The sequence below is a fragment of the Apodemus sylvaticus genome, chromosome 1 (genome assembly GCF_947179515.1).
Source record: "Apodemus sylvaticus chromosome 1, mApoSyl1.1, whole genome shotgun sequence".
Taxonomy (NCBI): Eukaryota; Metazoa; Chordata; class Mammalia; order Rodentia; family Muridae; genus Apodemus; species Apodemus sylvaticus.
Window position 1 is genome coordinate 189,353,857 of NC_067472.1, and position 18,447 is coordinate 189,372,303.

At 52.5% G+C, this 18,447-nt stretch overlaps 2 protein-coding genes across 2 annotated transcripts in view; both read left to right on the plus strand.

Moving 5' to 3' along the window:
- The window catches only part of Atp1a3 (ATPase Na+/K+ transporting subunit alpha 3), a 28,487-nt gene extending 19,337 nt beyond the window's left edge, over window positions 1-9,150 (plus strand). Inside the window, exons 17-23 of the mRNA XM_052169083.1 lie at window positions 5,739-5,893; window positions 5,978-6,101; window positions 6,795-6,940; window positions 7,299-7,429; window positions 8,038-8,139; window positions 8,434-8,525; window positions 8,917-9,150. Coding sequence (XP_052025043.1) covers window positions 5,739-5,893; window positions 5,978-6,101; window positions 6,795-6,940; window positions 7,299-7,429; window positions 8,038-8,139; window positions 8,434-8,525; window positions 8,917-8,945 — 779 coding nt within the window. The 3' untranslated portion in view covers window positions 8,946-9,150. The remainder of the gene's footprint in view (window positions 1-5,738; window positions 5,894-5,977; window positions 6,102-6,794; window positions 6,941-7,298; window positions 7,430-8,037; window positions 8,140-8,433; window positions 8,526-8,916) is intronic.
- A 6,011-nt stretch (window positions 9,151-15,161) lies between these two features.
- Window positions 15,162-18,177, plus strand: Rabac1 (Rab acceptor 1). The gene is made up of 5 exons (XM_052169096.1): window positions 15,162-15,325; window positions 15,571-15,783; window positions 16,047-16,144; window positions 17,753-17,854; window positions 17,933-18,177. The coding sequence occupies exons 1-5, from the start codon at window positions 15,270-15,272 to the stop codon at window positions 18,019-18,021; spliced, it is 558 nt and encodes a 185-aa protein (XP_052025056.1). The 5' UTR covers window positions 15,162-15,269; the 3' UTR covers window positions 18,022-18,177.
- The last annotated feature ends 270 nt before the right edge of the window (window positions 18,178-18,447 follow it).

Sequence of the window (18,447 nt, forward strand, 5' to 3'; positions counted from 1 at the left end):
GGAGGCTGGTTCATGTCTTGTTTTATCTAAGTATCGGTTATTACATTGATAATTGCAGAAAATATCTGGAATTGTTAGGGGCGCTGCAATCTCCCCATGGAGGAGTAACTGTGCTTGTTCCATTTATTCTCCCTGGGCCTAGCCCCCATCTGAAACGTCGCTCCTTGCTGTGAATGACATTTGCTGGGAGTGTGTGATGACTCATAAATCCCAGGGCTCAGGAGACTGAGGCAGGTGAATTGCTGTGAGTTCTAGGCCAGCCTAGGCTATCAGTAAGACCCAGTCCTCTCTCTCTCTCTCTCTCTCTCTCTCTCTCTCACACACACACACACACACACACACACACACACACACACGCAAGAGAGCGCATGAAGGGAGGGAGGAGGGGGAGATCAGTACTCTAATGAACTGAAGCTATAACTCACAGGAGTCGCCTACCACGTTGCAGGATTTGAGCCTCGTTCTTAGCACGAAAAGAAAAAGTAAAAACATCATGATAAACAGAGCTATGGTATCACACGCCTTTAATCCTAGCACTCAAGAGGCAGAGGCAGGAGGATCTCTGTGAGTTCAAGGCCAGCCTGGTGTACAGTGAGTTCCTGGACAACCAGAGACACATAATGAGCTTCTGTCTTGGGTAGTCAGCCAGACGTGGTAGTTCCACACTTTTAGAACTCTGGAGGCAGAGGCAGGAGGATTTCTGTGAGTTCAAGGCCAGCCTAGTCTGCATACAAAGTGATTTCCAGATTATCCAGGGCTCTATGGTAAGACCCTGTCTCAACACACAAAATCCAGAGAATAGTCGCTAAAGCTGAGCCCACGGTGGCAGGCTAGATGCCGCTAGCCCGCGCCCCCAGGCCCCCAGAGGAAAGCACAGTACCGCCTGCTCCCTAGACATCTCTGCCCAGCAGGACAAGGCAGGCGCCCTAGGTGGCCTCTGCCCTTGGCCTCACGGGTGCACTGTAGCTTGGTCCTCGATTTCCCGATTTCCCGGCTGGGAAACAAGTTATCTAAAAGAATCAACAAGGGCCGGGCGTGGTGGCGCACGCCTGTAATCCCAGCACTTGGGAGGCAGAGGCAGGAGGACTTTTGAGTTCAAGGCCAGCCTGGTCTACAGAGTGAGTTCCAGGACAGCCAGGGCTACACAGAGAAACCCTGTCTCAAAAATCCAATAAATAAATAAATTAATTAAATAAAAGAATCAACAAACACAAAAACAAATAACGAACTGGGGGAGGTGCTAGGAAACCCCCAGAGCCCAGCTTAGTGGTGCAGGCCCGAAACCCAAGCTACTCGGAGGCTGAGCAGGATTTACAGCCCTGTACCACTTACTGACACTTACTATCTCCAAATAAGTTACAAAGAGGGCAGGGGGCGGGGCTCAGCAGGAAAGCACTGGGAGGGATGGGAGGAGACAGAAGGGGAGTGGGAGAGAGGGCAGGGAAAGGGGGGAGGGAGAGAAAGGGAGGGAGAGAGGGAGAGAAAGAGAGAGAGAGAGAGAGAGACAGGCCATAGGACGCTGATGCTGGGGGTGGTGTTTGTAGGGGTTTTAACTTTCCCCAAGGGAAAATCCCAGATGCTGTAAATACAGTGAAAGGCCTCTCCTGTTGCCGTTGTCCAACTCCAAGAGAGCCTGGTCCCTCTGTCCACAGCACCACATGAGGGTGTACACTGAAGAATCCTTAATTCTTCTTTCTCCTTAGGAACATTTTTAGAATGAGAGGCAAATAGCTTCGTGGGAGGAAAATGCTTGTCGCATGAGGACAGAGGTCTTTGGTGCAGTCGCCACTGTACCAAAACCTTTGTTCCGTTCTGTTTTGACAGGGCCTCAGTTTGTAGCCCAGGCTAGCCTGCAATTCACTCTGTAGCCCAGGCTGGTCTTGAACTTACGGCAACCCTCCTGCTTCAGCCTTCTGAGTGCTGGAATTACAGGTGTGAGCCACAACTGGCTGGATCTGTTTTAACAGATATATAAAAACATAAACAGTATACATATTAGCCAGGCATGCTGGCGTGCATAGGTAAGTTATGTGCTTGAGAGGCTTAGACAAAAAAAGATTTAGTTCTGGGCCAGCTGGTAGTACTCAGCAAGAAGCACCTCAAAAAAGAGGGGGTGGGGTCTGGAGAAAAGACTCAGCAGTTAAGAGTGAACAGTTAGGAGGACCAAGTTAGGTTCTAGCACCCCACCAGGCGGCTCACTGGGGTCTGTAACTCTAGCTCCGGGGCTTTGGTGCCCTCTGCTGGCCTCCACAGGTACTACACCCATTTGCAGAGCAACCCAGCCATTCCCCTGTCCCCATACAAATTCATATACACACACTTTTAAAAAGCAGCTAGCAGGGCTTTCCAGCACCCAGGAGGCAGGAACACGTGGCTCTCTGAGTTCAAGCCCAGCCTGGTCTACATAACGAGTTCCAGGAGAACCAGGGTTCATAGTAAGATCAGGTCTTCAAACAAATGAAGAAACAAAGCGTCAGCTGCTTGGTGCCGTATGCCTGTAATCCCAGAACTTAGGAGGTGAAGGTAGGGAGTCAGAGGTTCGAATCCAATCTGGACCACACGAGACTACAAAAATTATAGCTCCTAATGGACTGCCGTGTGATATTTTGATATCGTGTGTTGGTTACTGGTTAAATGGGCTTGGGCAGATCTGTCTCCCCAGTTAGCATTTCTTACAGGAGAAAATATCCAGTGCCCTTTCTCCTAGCTTTGGGGACACTTGCTATGTGTGACCTAGGGTCAGCCAGTTACACCGGAGTTTCCACACACATAGGCCCTCAAGGGCATCGAACACTCCTCTGGTCTCTCCAGGCGCCCTAGAGGGAGACTTGGAGACAGGTGTGATCCATCGTACAAGGATGCTGGGGACAAAACGTGGGTCCTCCGTAAGCTCAGCATCCGCTCTTATCCTGGATACCGATCTTAAGCACCCCCTTTTTATGGGGTGGGGGATTTTTTTAGACAAGAGCTCACCATGTAGTCCAGGCTGGCCTTGAACTCACTCAGGCAATCTCCCTGCCTCAGCCTTCTGAGTATGGGATTACAGGTATGTAACGCCACACCTGAATAAGATTAACTGGAGATCACGTGGTTCTCTGTCCCCTGTGCTCAGCACAGAGACCTTCAATGCCATCTATGCCGTTCTTTAAATTCTTTAAAATGATTTTATTCATGCTATGTCTGTGCACCACATGCATGCAGTGCCCATGGAGGCCAGAAGGGGGCGGTAAATGCTCTGGAATTGGGGTTACAGGCAGTTGTGAGTCACCATGTGGGGGCTGGGGACAAAACCTGGGTCCTCTGGAAGAGCAGCCAGTGCTCTTAACCGCGCACACCTACGCGCGTCCTGACCTACAGTGGGCATGGCTCCCTTTCCCTGACTCTCCTCCAGCACCTGTTTTTTGGTTATTTTGATCATAGCTACCCACTCTGGGGTAATGTGATGTCTCATTGCAGGTTTACTTTGTATCCCCAGCAGCTAGTGGAGCTGCCGTGTTATATTGACTACAGTGTATCTTCTTTGTTTTTCTTTGGTTGGCTTTGGTTTCTTTTCTCTTTTTTTGTTTTTGTTTTTGTTTTTTAAAGACAGGGTTTCTCTCTGTAGCCCTGGCTGTTCTGGAACTCACTCTGTAGACCAGGCTGGCTTCGAACTCAGAGATCCACCTGCCTCTGCCTTTCAAGTGCTGGGATTAAAGATGTGTACCACCACTGACACACACACACACATGCACACGCACACACGTGCGTGCGCGCGCACACGCACACACGCACACACATGGGTTTTGTTTGTTTGTAGTATTCTTTCCTCTGCCTTTCACACATACACACACACGCACACACACGGGTTTTGTTTGTAATATTCTTTCCTCTGCCTTTTGAGACAGGCCTCCCTCTGTAGAGCCTGTATAGATCCAGCTGCCCCTGTCTCCCAAGCGCCCTGATTAGAGGCATGCACCACCATACCCAGCATTGATTTTTATTGTTGGAACAGGCTGCCTGTACAGTCCTGGCTGGCCTGGAACTTGCTATCTAGACCAGGCCGGTCTCAGAGTTGCTCTGCCCTCACTGCCTTTCCCTCTGAGTGCCAGAATCACAGGCCTGGGCCACTATGCCTGGCCTATTTGCGTATTCTCTTCTGAGAAATGCCTATTTTAGTCTATTGCCTTTTTTTTTTTTGAGGTGATATTTCATGTAGTCCAGGATGATTTCAAGCTCACGACGTAGCTGAGGATGACCTTGCACTCCTAATTCTCCGGCTCACATGCACTGCTGACTGCACCTGACATTTTTTTAAAAGTGGGTTATTAAAAAAAATAAAAGTGGGTGATTTTATTTTTTAATGATTTCCCTACAGCTTGACACATGGGGAAGACGTTGGATTGCTATGCTAACTCTTAGGTTTTGGCCTGGTGTGCACCATACTGGTTGCATGTTTGTGATCAAGCATGTACTCATTACAAGTTAACTTGATAGATTTTTGCATATAGGGACACCCACACACTCTCTAGATTCTAGTCAATCGAAATGATGTTGGTAAAGGGCTTTCCTGCTACACATAAAGTCCTGAGATTGATTCACAAACACTGTGGAAATAAGAGACAGACAGACAGAGAGACAGACAGACAGACAGAGACAGACCCCCCTCTCCATTAAAACCTCTGCCTGGCCTGACCACTGTACAGCGGCTCACTGTCCTGACTGTCCTGCTTGTTGTCATCTAAGTGGAATAATTTTTTTTCTTGAATTTTTTTGTTTCAATATTAATTTGAGACAGGTAATTTGTTTGTTTGTTTGTTTGTTTGTTTGTTTCGAGACAGGGTTTCTCTGTGTAGCCCTGGCTGTCCTGGAACTCACTCTGTAGACCAGGCTGGCCTCGAACTCAGGAATCCACCTGCCTCTGCCTCCCAAGTGCTGGAATTAAAGGTGTGTGCCACCACCGCCTGGTGAGACAGGTCTTAATATGTAGCCCTGGGATTAAAGGCCGGTGCCACCCGGTTCAATATCTACCTTTTGTTTGTTTATTTTGTGGTGCCAGGCGGTGAACCCAGGGTCTTGCACATGCTTGGCAAACACTACCAACTGAGCCACACCGCCAGCCCTGTGTCTGCCCTTTATCATTAAGTGTAATGCCTCAGATTCACCTGTGCGTTCGTGTGTCCGTGGCTCCTCCCCGTTCCCTCCCGTGATGCTCCACAGTTTAGTGTCTGCTCATTTGGCATGAACTTTCAAGTTGGCTCTGGTTTGAGGCCATTATGAATACTGCTGCGGTAAACCTTTGTGAACTTGGCTTTGTGAACATAAACAATTTCTCTTGGGTATAAACCTGGAAGTCTGGGTTTAAACCCACGGGAGTCTGCTACTGTGCTTAGAGGTGTAGATGTAAATGTTAGTGGGTGAGGGTGAATTAGAGAGCATGCAAAAGTCTGGATGTGGGCAGGAGGAGATAGAGTCCCTATTGTGAATGCCTCAGTGAGGGACCCGGGGCGTGGCTCAGTGGTAGAGCCCCTGCCTAGAATCCCTCAGTGAGAGGCTGGGGGCGTGGCTCTGTGGTAGAGCCCTGCCTAGAATCCCCAGTGAGGGGCTGGGGGCGTGGCTCAGTGGTAGAGCCTTGTCTGGCTTGCAGGAAGCCTAGGTTCAGTCTCTAGTATCTATCTATAAAGCGAGTATAGACAGGAAAGGACACGGTGCCCCAGTAGACCCCAAGTTCTAAGCTTACTCTTCCACTTCTCCCCCTACAGGCCGCCTGATCTTTGACAACCTGAAGAAATCCATCGCCTACACTCTGACCAGCAACATCCCTGAGATCACACCCTTCCTGCTCTTCATCATGGCCAACATCCCACTGCCCCTTGGCACCATCACCATCCTCTGCATTGACCTGGGCACCGACATGGTAAGCCCGGCTGCGGCTGAGGGAGGGCCACGCTCGCTCGCTCGCTCGCTCTCCGCTCACACAGTCTGCCTGTCTCTCATCCAGGTCCCTGCAATCTCCTTGGCCTACGAGGCTGCTGAGAGCGACATCATGAAGAGGCAGCCCAGGAACCCGCGCACAGACAAACTGGTCAACGAAAGGCTCATCAGCATGGCCTATGGGCAGATCGGTGAGGACCGCCAGGGCTCGGAACCCAGGGCCAGTCCCGCAGAGTGGACGCGTACCTGGGTGGGGGCGGGGCATAGGCAGAGCCTAGGGAGTGTGTCTAATAAAGCAGAGTGCGTGAGGCCGAAGCGACCAGAGTCTAGACTCCTCTTGGGTGTCTTGTTGTTACTAAGTGTCTTAGACAACAGATTCACAGGCGTTCAACTCTCTCTGTAAGCAGGATAGCCCTGGCTTTCTGATCGTCAATTTATTACTAACTGTCGATTAAACCCGGAGCTTCAGTGCATGCTAGGCAAGCACTCTGCCATCGCTTACCGCTTGTTTCGAGATGGCCTTGAATTAATTCATTCTGTAACCCCGCCAGGCCCTGAGCTTCCTATCCTCATGTTCCAGACTCCCGAATTGCTGGGATCGCAGGCCTGTGGTATTAAGCCTGGCTCCTCCGGGATATTTAGTGCTTGGGAAGCCAGAGTCATGTAGCAGTGGACCTGAGGGTCGTCGATACACACAGCCCCCTCCCCAGGGGGACCAGACGGCCATCTTAGTACCACCAGGGGCTGGACATGACGTGGCTTAGGCAAGACAACCCCGCAGTGCGCAGGCTCCTGGGATGGCCTCAGCTTAGTGTTGGGGGAACACGGATCATTCTGCCAGCTCCTCCCTCACCCTCCTCTTGTCTCCCCCTCCCCCACCCCAGGGATGATCCAGGCCCTTGGTGGTTTCTTCTCCTATTTCGTCATCCTGGCAGAGAACGGATTCTTGCCCGGGAACCTGGTGGGCATCCGGCTCAACTGGGACGATCGCACTGTCAACGACCTGGAGGACAGTTACGGACAGCAGTGGGTGAGCGGGGCTGGGCGCTGAGCCTTGGGAGCAGAGCAGTTCCTGCCCATGCTAACCGCTCTGCCTCTAGAACTCCCCACAAAGCCCAAGGTTTCCTCCATAAGCCTGCCCGTCGTCGCTTCAAAGCCTGGCTGCTGCCCCTCCTTCTTGGAGACCCACAGGGCAATGATTAAGGCTATCTAGTTATTCTTCTAGAAACACCTGCCTCTGTCAGTGGTCCCAAGAGGCTATGAATCCAAGAAAGGGGGCGCATCTAAGGCCCTGGGAACCCGGCACAGGGGGTGGGGCCGAGAGGGAGCCTGGGGTGTGGTCACAGGATGCAACCCCACCCTTGTATCTTTTTTTTTTCCTTCTGTAGACTTACGAGCAGAGGAAGGTGGTTGAGTTCACATGCCACACGGCCTTCTTCGTGAGCATAGTGGTGGTCCAGTGGGCCGACCTGATCATCTGCAAGACCAGGAGGAACTCCGTCTTCCAGCAGGGCATGAAGTGAGGGCCTGCGGCCGCACCCCTCCTGGGTCTGGGGTTGCCTGAATCTCTCCTCTCCCCACTTCACTGTTTTTCCTCTAAGCTGATTTCCTCTCGAGGGTCCCATGTTTTGAATTGTAAGCTTGTCTCTCCATGTGGGTAAAAGTGGGGTGCCCTGGGTCCCCAGATTTCCCTCTCTTTGCCATTGCTTCCATGAACATGTCCCTGTTTCTCTCCCCCTCCTCTCCCCCTTCCTCCTTTTCCCTTTCTTTCTTCCTCCCCCTTTTTATTTACTGTTTGAGACAGCCAGCCTCTTGGTATTCAGCCCAGGCTAGCCTCAAACTCAGGGCACTCTTCCTGCGCCGCCTCCCAAGGACCAGCATGTCTGGCTATCTTTCTTTGTCGCCTCATTCTCCACATCTCCAAGCTCTCCCCGCCCCATCTGCTTCTCCTGCATCCCACCGCCTCTGTTCCTTTCCCGGTGTGTATGTCATCATCGGCCGGTGACTCGGTCTTGGTCCATCTGTGTCCATTCCCGTCTGGGTGTCTATCTGCCTCTGTCTCTGTGGGTCGGGGGAGCACGGTGTGGGGGTGCTCCAGGTCTAGCCTCTCCTCGCCTGTGCCTGCAGGAATAAGATCTTGATCTTCGGCTTGTTCGAGGAGACGGCCCTCGCTGCCTTCCTGTCCTACTGCCCAGGCATGGACGTGGCCCTTCGTATGTATCCTCTCAAGTGAGTGCCGGCCATACCGGAGCGCCACACCCCCACACTTCTGCAGCCTCAGCAGCCTCAGCCTTAAATCTTTAGTCCACTCGCCCCCGTGTGTCCCTGGATGTCCCATCCCCTGTCCCTTGTTGCCACCCCTGGGCTGATGCCACCAAGTCTCCCGACCATCCTCACACCACAGACCCCAGCCCTATTCAGGATCCAGGGCATCAAAGATCCTGACAAACTGGCCATCTGGTCTACCCACGCACACAGTCAATATTTGTCCCTCATGTCCCCTCTCCTCTTTCGTCTCTGCAGGCCCAGCTGGTGGTTCTGTGCCTTCCCCTACAGTTTCCTCATCTTCGTCTATGACGAGATTCGCAAACTCATCCTGCGCAGGAACCCTGGGGGTGAGGGCTGCACAGCCAGGGGTGTAAAAGGCTGGGAGGGGAAGCAGAGGGTGGGTGACTCCTTCGCCCTGCACCTCTGCAGTGAGGTGTCCTGTCTTTCTCCTTGTCTTTCTCTTTGTCTTTCTCTTCGTCTTTCTTCTCTCCGCACCTTGCCTTTTACTGTCTTTCCAAGTGCGACTGTGCGTCTGAAAATAGCTTCTCCTGACGCAGCTCAGGCTGCCCTTGAACTCCATCCCTCTTGCCCTGAGTTTCTCAGGGCTGGGGCGACAGGCCTGCCACCACACCTTGCGTTGTGTCAATGGATGTTTCTTTCTGTGTCCCTGCCCCTGGATCTCCAGACTCTCCTGTGTCTGCCTTCCTCTCTCACTCTGACTCTCTTCTGTCATTCCAGGTTGGGTGGAGAAAGAGACCTACTATTGACCTCAACCACCACGTCACCCACGTCTTCCCTGCCCCCGGCCCAGGACGGCCCTCTCCGGTCCCCCCATTTTGTACTCTGGGGGGAGGGGCCTTCTCTCCCCATGGCCCCCCTCTCTCCTTGTGGCCCAGCCTCCTCTCCCACACTCGGTTACCTCCCAGTTTCCCTCACTTCTCCCTCTGGCTGGCTTCTCTCCCCCACAGCCCCTGCCTCTCTTCTCCCTCCCTTTTCTGTGTCTCTCCCCCTCTCCCCCCTGCAACCCTTCCCCTCATTTTCCCCCTGGGCTCTTTTTTACTCTCCTGGGCCCCGTCTCCTGGCTGATGCCATCTCCGGTTCTAATTCTGAACAATTATCAAATATATCAGTGGGGAGAGAAAAGATGTGTGCGTGTTGTGCTTGCCAGCCAGAGCCGTGGGCGGATGGGGTGCCCTCTGCCAGTGCCCGGTGTTGGGTGGCTCACATGAGCCTGGTTTAGCTAGCTGCGGCGGCACAAAATCTCGGGAGGTACAGAGTCTTGGGTTTTGGATTCTAAGGAGTTAGGCTTCTCAACCCAGTTGGACTATGGACAGGGAAAGAGGAGGCGGGGACTGGGTGGCAGAGCGGTCCTGTCTCCCGTGGAAAGGCGCCCTGAGGAAGGCCGGGCGTGTGGTGCTGTTGAGAACTGAAGCTCTCTTAAGCACAGTCCTATGGTCCATCAGTGAGAGGGGCAGGGAGGGAAGTAACTCGCTGATGGCCACAGAGCTACGGAGAGGGTGACAGATCTGGGCTCTGCACCGAGACCGTCCCAGCTCTGAGTCACTGTGTTTGTCCCTGTCACTGCGGGCAGCCTCGTGCCTTCACACCAGTGAGTGCACGAAAATAACAAGAAACTTAGGCGACGAAAAACCGGCTCAGGACCCAGGTTCAATTCCCAGCACCCACTGGTGGCTCACAATGACCCGCAGCTCCGGTTCCAGGGGAGCTGATGCTCTTTTCTGCGTGCTGCAGGCGGCAGGAGGCAAGCAGGGCACCGAGATACATGCGAGCGAAACGCGCATACACATGAGAGAAAATTAAGCCAGGCGTGGTTAAAGGCCCTCTCCTTTAATTCCAGCAGACAGGTGAATCTATGAGTTTGCAGCCAGCCTGGTGCTCATAACAGGTTTTAGGCCAGCTGTAAGGCTCGCGGTGAGACCATGGCTCGAAACATTTTTTTTAAAAATGTATCGTGTGTGTTCCAGTGTGCATCTGTAAGACCTGTGAAGCAGGTGACCTCTGATTCTCTGACCCACACCCCGACCTCTTTTGGATGGATTCTAGGCGGGGCTCTACCACTGAGCCACGCCCCCAGCCCCTCCCTGGGGGATTCTAGGCAGGGGCTCTACCACTGAGCCACGCCCCCAGCCCCTCCCTGGGGGATTCTAGGCGGGGGCTCTACCACTGGGCCACGCCCCCAGCCCCTCACTGGGGGATTCTAGGCGGGGCTCTACCACTGAGACACGCCCCCAGGCCCCAGAGGGAGATTCTAGGCAGGGGCTCTACCACTGAGCCACGTCCCCAGCCCCTCCCTGGGGGATTCTAGGCGGGGCTCTACCACTGGGCCACGCCCCCAGGCCCCAGAGGGAGATTCTAGGCAGGTGTATCTGCTCTTCATACAAATGAACTCTTTTTTTTTTTTTTTAAAGATTTTTTAAGCACACTGTAGCTGTCTTCAGACACCCCAGAAGAGTGCATCAGATCCCATTACAGATGGTTGTGAGCCACCATGTGGTTGCTGGGATTTGAACTCAGGACCTCTGGCAGAGCAGTCAGTGCTCCTAACCGCTGAGCCATCTCTCCAGTCCACAAATGAACCCTCAAAGCACGTGCTTTCGTGTGTGGGACTCTGTGTATGCATGAGCATCTCAACAATGTCGTGGGCACTATCTCTGCTCTGTCCATGCTGTGACTCTAACCCGGTTTGTTTTGTTTTGTTTTGTTTATAATTGGGTCCTCTCTTGATCCACATTTCAATTATGTTCGTGCTGGGCCTGCTGGGATAGGAAGAAATTGCCAGTCATCTTTTTATGATTTAGTCTCTTTCGTTTGTTTGATGTTTGTTTGAGGCAGGTGCTCGTATATAAGTCTTACTGGCCCCAAACTCATGGCAATCCTCCTGTCTCAGCTTCCTAAGCATAAAATATCATACCTGCTTTTGGGTGGGGGGTGTCGGGAGTTTGTTTAGGGTGTTGTTTTGTTTGTTTTTTGAATTTTTGAAACAGGGTTTCTCTGTGTAGCACTGACTATCCTTAAATTAACAGAGATCTGACTGCCTCTGCCTCCTGGTCTGGGATTAAAGGAGTGTGCTGTGTTGGAGAGATAGCTCAGCAGTTAAGAGCACTGACTGCTCTTCCAAAGGTCCTGAGTTCAAATCCCAGCAACCACACGGTGGCTCACAACCATCTGTAATGAAATCTGACGCCCTCTTCTGGTACTGTCTGAAGACAGCTACAGTGTACTTAGATACAACAATAAATAAATAAATCTTTAAAAAGGAGTGTGCCACCACCACCTGGCCCTCGATGTTTTGTTTTTAAAGATAGGTTTTCTCTGTGTAGCCCTGGCTGCCTTGGAACTCACTATGCAGACCAAGCTGACCTCGAACTCAGAGATCTATCTGCCTCTGTCTCCAGAGTGCTGGAATTAAAGGACTGCAACATCATCGCCATGGCATGGTTTTTAGGGTTTTAAATTTTTTTTTAATTTAAATTTTTAAAATAGGGTCTTGCGATGGAGACCAGGCTGGCCTCACATTTGCAGTGATCGTCATAACTCTCCTTCCCAAGTGTTAGGTTTACAGGCATATGCCACCCACGCGTATTCTTGGGCTGTTTAATTTGAATAGAAAGCCAGGCCTATTTTCAAAGCCAACACTGGGCACCTGTATCCAACAGTGGAGGGAAAGCCCTAGCTATTCCACTTCACCGCCACTAGGTGGCAGCAGCAATCCTTTTAATTTAACCATTTATTTAACCACAGTTAAATTTCTTCCCTGGAGTTGAGCCGCCCAGCAAACGGGTTGAAGTGGGGCACCAGGCCTGTCGGCCTCCCAGCTCCCAGCACAGGGATCTAGATGGTGGCAAGGATGCTGTGGGTCCCTGTGAGTGAGTGTGTCACATGCCAACACACCAGAGCCAGGCTGAATGTCTTAGGGTTTCCACAGCTGTGAAGAGACACCCAGACCGAGGCAACGACATTTAATCGGAGCTGGCTTCAGGTTCAGAGGTTCAGTCCCTTCTCATCTCGGCAGGGAGCACGGCAGCGTCCAGGCAGACACGGTGCTAGAGAAGGGGCTGAGAGCTGTGTCTGCATCGTGATCTGACGGCATCCAGGGGAGATTTGCCCCCGTTGCTCCCGTTGCCCCCCACCCCTGCACCACACACTTCCTCCAACAAGACCACGCCCACTCCACGCCCACGCCCTCTAATAGCGCCACTCCCTGGGCCAAGCTTATACCGTCAAACCACCACACTGATGCTGTGTGTGGTGCATGTGCCTTTAGTCCCAGGTTCCCAGAGGTGGTGGCTGAAGGATCTGAGTTCGAGGCCAGCTTGGCGCTACAGAGTAAGATCCTAACAAAATTAAAACAAAAAAGGCCAGTGTTACAGTACTGGCCACCAAGCCTGAAACCTGAGTCTGACCCCAGAACACACAGTAGAAGTACTCCGGAGGCTGTCCTCTGACCTCCACACATCCTGCGTCTCTGCACGTGCCTCTCTCTCTCTCTCTCTCTCTCTCTCTCCATGATAAACAAAATAAAGCTTTTAAAATAATCAAATGCTTAGGGTGTGGCTCTGGTGTAGACTCCTTGCCTAGGGAAGCTCTGGGTTTGACCTGAGTCCTGCATATAAAGGTGACACATTATTTATGTGATTCATTCATTGTTGTTAGTGTGTTTGTGTGTGTATTTGTCTTTAAGATAGTGTTTTACGGTGCAGCTTTAGCTGTCGTGAAACTCACTGTGTAGACCAGGCTGGTCTTGAACACACAGAAATCCACCTGCTTCCGCCCGCCCTGAGTGCTGGGATTAAAGACATGTACCACCAACGCCTGGCCGCATCTGTGATTCCACAGAATTCTTGAACTAGAAACAAAAAGATCAGAAGCTCAAGATCAAAATTATCCTTGACTGCATGGTAAAGAAAGAAAAAAACAAAACTGGCATTTTCTTTTTTTTTTCTTTTTTTGGTTTTTTCGAGACAGGGTTTCTCTGTGTAGCCCTGGCTGTCCTGGAACTCACTCTGTAGACCAGGCTGGCCTCTAACTCAGAAATCCGCCTGCCTCTGCCTCCCAAGTGCTGGGATTACAGGCGTGCGCCACCACCGCCTGGCTGGCATTTTCTTTTTTAAAAAAGATTTATTGTTTATTTATTTTATTTATATGAGTACACCACAGCTGTCTTCAGACACACCAGAAGAGGACATTGGACCCCATTACAGATGGTTATGAGCCATCATGTGGTTGCTGGGAATTGAACTCAGGTCCTCTGGAAGAGCAGTCAGTGCTCCTAACTGCTGAGCCATCTCTCTGGCCCCAAAGCTGGTGTTTTCTGGTGGGGAAACACTTGCGATCCCAGCACTTGGGAGGCACAGCCTCAGGAGTCCGAGGTCATACTTAGAGCTCTTTAAACCGTGACTTCTGGTGACCTCAGCAAGAGATGCTCCTGGGAGGGGTCTCATGGGCCAAGACCCCTTCTGGGACACCCACACATTCTGCCTCAACCGCCCAGTGCCAGGAAGGAGCCTCCGCTTTGACAGAAGCTCAGCACAGGACAGAAGCCGGGGAGGCTCCTTGAAGCATTGCAGCAGGCATTATGAACCAGGTGTCCAGTTCCCGTTAATGTATTCAGGGTTTTCCCAGCACCACTTGTTCTGGGACGCACAGGAGAGAGCTCAGAGCCAAGCTCCCCCTCCCACAACCTTCTCGGGATCCATCCTCTCTGACTACTTACTGATTCAAAACCCATCGACCAAGAGCCTCCTCTCTCAGGAACCTGATTACTCCCCCCACCCCATCACGTCTCTACCTCAGGGTCCTCGCTTCCACTGTCCCAAAGGACTCCTTTCCCAACTGCTCCAGACCCCAATCCTAAAAATCCCCATATTCTTCAAAGCTCCTACATTTTCCCAACGTGTTGTCACTTTTTACAGCGTCCTGGCCTCTGGATCCACCGCCTTCTCCCGAAGCCTTGCTTCCCACCGTGGCTGCTCTCCATCTTTGCTGAAGTTTGAGGAGCAGAGACTTGAGGGTCATGAAATAGAAAGACATTTGCTTAGTTCTCATAAAGAAAACGAATAGGTTCCCATAGCAACAGCCAAACTCGGCTGACCTTTGCCACCAAACTGGTTCCCAAGGTCCTGTCTGTTCCAGCACTCCGACTGGGGGGGTCCCTCTTTAGCCTTTAGACTAATGGTACATTGCCAGTCCTCTACTGACGTTCTGAGGCAATGCTGGACCCCAAGTGGGAAACCCAAACGCTGTTTCCTGCTGAGGGGCCCATACTGGAATCCCAGCACTGAGGAGTTCCGTTCCCAGCACCATGTTTTGGATAGCTCATAATTGCCTGTAACTCCAGTTCCAGGACATCTAAAACTCTCTTCTGGCGGCACACACGCATGAACATATAAAGGTAAATCTTTTCTTTTAAAAGAAAAACGTTTATTTTTAAATTATGTGTATGTGAGTGTGGGTCTCACTCAGTATGTCTGATCGGCTAGAGCTGGAGTCACAGGCAGTTGTGAACCACTGGGTGTGGGTGCTGGGAACCAAGCTAGGATCATTTGAAAGAGAAACAAGTAAGCCATCTCTTCAGCCCCACTTCCAAAGTAAATACTTTTCTTTTAAGGAAAGAAAAAGTAAATGAACTCCTTTCCAGACTTGCCCAATCAGAATCAGAATATGTGAGTTTGCGCCCAATGTTTTATTAAGCTCTGTCGAGCCAGCACGACAGCTCTGCACGGTCCACGGAAGCATGCAGAACGCCTGTTTCTGTTATTCGAACTCCCACAACATCCTCCGTCCTGACAGCCCACCTGCTGTATTACACGCTGCGCCTCCTGAAACTACAATTCCCACAATGCCTAGAGGCTCCCGCGCTCTTAGCATACATCTCCCAAGATGTCTTGCGAGGCAAACTTGGCTCTTGACGCCACGATGACTACAACACCCACAATGCTCAGAGGCACAACTACCGCCCCCCTAGAGCTCCCAGCGACGCCACTTCCAGAGAGTCCCGCCTCGGGTGGGGCCGCCTCGGTGTAGCTGGGCTCCGGGCTATTTACTGCGGTTCTATCCACTGCAGTGCAGACATGGCGGCCCAGAAGGACCAGCAGAAGGATGCCGAGGTGGAAGGGCTGAGCGCCACGTGAGCAAGCAGGGTGGTGAATCCCCAGATCCGAGATGCAGGAGTCCCTGTCCCCGAGCATAGAGCTCTCCCCTTCCGAGACATCTCAGTCCCTCACCCCCACCCCCAGCAGGGACTCAGTTGTGTTAGCTTCCTCCCAGGACCCTTCCCCCCAGGGGTTCAGGGTCATCCTTGGGACCATGTGTGCTGGAATCTGGGGTCCGGTACCCTATTCCTGCCTTCAGCTGCTCTGCCCCGCCCTTCAGGACCCTGCTGCCCAAGCTGATTCCCTCCGGCGCAGGCCGAGAGTGGCTGGAGCGGCGCCGCGCCACCATCCGGCCCTGGGGCACCTTCGTGGACCAGCGACGTTTCTCGCGACCCCGCAACGTGGGCGAGCTTTGCCAGCGCCTGGTCCGCAACGTGGAGTATTATCAGAGCAACTACGTGTTCGTGTTTCTGGGCCTCATCCTGTACTGCGTGTGAGTGCCTCCGCGGCCCCGCCCTCGATAGTCAGACCCCGCCCCCCGGCTGCCAGGCCCCGCCCAGACCAGTTAGCCCCTTGTCACCATAGGAGCTGGTCGGTCTATACTACTGCATCCACCTGACCAGGGTGCAGTGTGGCCGCATGCGATGCGGACTTCGCTGGCCTAGAAGGACGTAAACCTCTGTCTGTGTCCAAAGCTAGAGGGGCCTGGCAGACTCAGCCTCGGATACCTAACTCCCGTGTCCCACGCTCTTCCAGGGTGACATCTCCCATGCTGCTGGTGGCTCTCGCTGTCTTCTTTGGCGCCTGTTACATTCTCTACCTGCGCACGTTGCAGTCTAAACTTGTGCTCTTTGGTGAGAAATTCCCTGCCCAAATGGCTCCCCAGGCCTTTCTGATCGCGGTCTCACGGAGTGCAAACCTCCGCATTTGAGACTCAAGTCGGCCCCCCACCGAGATGTACACAAGAGTCACTTGACCTGGTCCTTAAGGGCTTAGACCTACCAGGTGCTCCCCTCCAGACTCAGCTTCCCAAACCCAGAGAGACCCCCAAAGCCCCTGGCACCTCTGTCTCTTGTAAATGACTTAATCCAGTTCCTCCCAAACCTCGACGGGAAGCATCGGCTGCAGATACCCACACTGGACACCAGGTGGCGACCTTATGCAGGCCTAGGTCCCGGTCCCTTCCCAAGCCTTTCCCTTGATGATTCTCAGACGGGAAGGCTGAGATCTGTAAGTCAGGTGGCCACGGACTGTCACCAGGCCCACTGGGAAGAAAGGTGTCAGGGAAGACCCACTGAGAAGGAAATCCGAGGGTTTCCAAGGAGACTTAAAAAAAAGAAAGTCTTTCATAGCCCAGCAACTGTAAGTGCCAAAGATGAGCTGTGGCAAAGTTCTGACCCGAAGCAGGTCAGAGCTTGGCTTCTGCAGATAGTGGTTACTAGGACATACATACTTTTCATGCATAGTCGGGCGTGTGTGTGTGTGTGTGTGTGTGTGTACACATACTAAGGTTAAAAGAGTGTGCTACTATGCCCTAGCCTTAAAAAATGTGTAATGCAGGCCCTCTGGAAGAACAAGTGCTTTTAACTGCTGGGTCATCTTCTCCAGCCCCCACAAACCAAATTCTTGTGAAGTGCATCAAAGAATACATCCTCAGCCGGGCGGTGGTGGCGCACACCTTTAATCCCCGCACTTGGGAGGCAGAGGCAGGCAGATTTCTGAGTTCGAGGCCAGCCTGGTCTACAGAGTGAGTTCCAGGACAGTCAGGGCTACACAGAAAAACCCTGTCTCGAAAAAACCAAAAACCAAAAACCAAAAAAAAACAAAAAACAAAAAAGAACACATCCTCAAATCCTGACCTTGGCCTGTGTCCGTAATCCCAGCACTTGGGAAGCTGAAGCAGGAGGATTGCTACAAGTTCAAAATAAGCCCGGGGCTTCAGAATCTTTAAAAAATAATCAAAATAAGTGTCTAGAGAGATGGCTCAGCAGTGATAACTGAAAAGGTTCCTAGCACCCAAGTCAGGCGGGTGCCCCACAGCCACCTCCTGGGGCACCTGAACTCCCTTCCGTGCACATATGCCCACACAGGGCACATACACATAATTCAAAAAAATCTTTACAAAGTTAAAAAAGGACAAAAGTCGTTCGGTCAGATTGGCCGTGGAGCCGCCAGCCTGAGATTCCTGGGAACCAGACTGGAGCACCAGGCCCTAGCACATGTGACCTAGGGGTTCCTCAGGGAGGAGGAACTTGTGAACAGAGGTGGAGCTGAGGAAGGTTGTGATGGGGACAGGGTGCTTTGGGGGGCAGGGTAGGGCCAGGGATGGGAGGCCTTGTGTGAGGAGTCTGTATTATTACATGGATGGTTCCAGAGTCTGTGACACTAGGTGGGTGGACAGTGGCTCCGGACGCGTCTGGGAAAGGGTGGGGGGACGGCCACCTGATCGCATCTGTTCCCAGGCCGGGAGGTGAGCCCAGCACATCAGTACGCCCTGGCTGGTGGTGTCTCTTTCCCCTTCTTCTGGCTGGCCGGGGCTGGTTCTGCTGTCTTCTGGGTCCTGGGTGAGTACCGGGGTCTGTGTAGGGCGGGGCTGGGAGCCAGGTGAGCGGGCGTGGCCTGAACCACCCATCCCCCCACAGGAGCCACGCTGGTACTCATAGGCTCCCACGCCGCCTTCCACCAGACGGAGCCTGCAGACGGCGAGGAGCTGCAGATGGAACCTGTGTAAAGTGTCCTCCAGGACCTGCCGCTGGCTGTCCCATCTCTGTCCGCTCTTGTCCCACCTGGCCCTGCTGCTCAGCTCCAAGCCTTCTACCCGAGGCCAGGCCTGGCCGCAAACCCAGTGACAGGCTTTTGTCTTTGGAAATAAAACTGTTACAATTGCTATTTGGCCAATACGTTCCTGGTATTTTCTCTTATATAGGTAAGGAGGGGTTTTACTAAGAAACAAAGTCTGGGGCTGGAGAGATGGCTCAGCGAATGAGAGCACTGGATGTTCTTCCGGAGGACCTGGGTTCAGTTCCCAGCACCACAGGGCAGCTCACTGTCCCGCGCTACCATCTCGCCAGCAAGAACGACGCGGCACACTTAGGATCCTTCTGTAGAACGCTTTATGCCTCTTGAGAGGGAGAGCATAAGCTTACATGGCGGAGAC

What these genes read in the sequence shown, in the direction of transcription:
- Rabac1 (XM_052169096.1), top strand. Translation starts at nt 15,270, where the DNA reads ATGGCGGCCCAGAAGGACCAGCAGAAGGATGCCGAGGTGGAAGGGCTG. An exon ending in GTGGAAGGGCTGAGCGCCAC is followed by an intron (nt 15,326 to 15,570) that starts GTGAGCAAGCAG and finishes CCCGCCCTTCAG; the next exon opens with GACCCTGCTGCCCAAGCTGA. An exon ending in GTCTAAACTTGTGCTCTTTG is followed by an intron (nt 16,145 to 17,752) that starts GTGAGAAATTCC and finishes ATCTGTTCCCAG; the next exon opens with GCCGGGAGGTGAGCCCAGCA.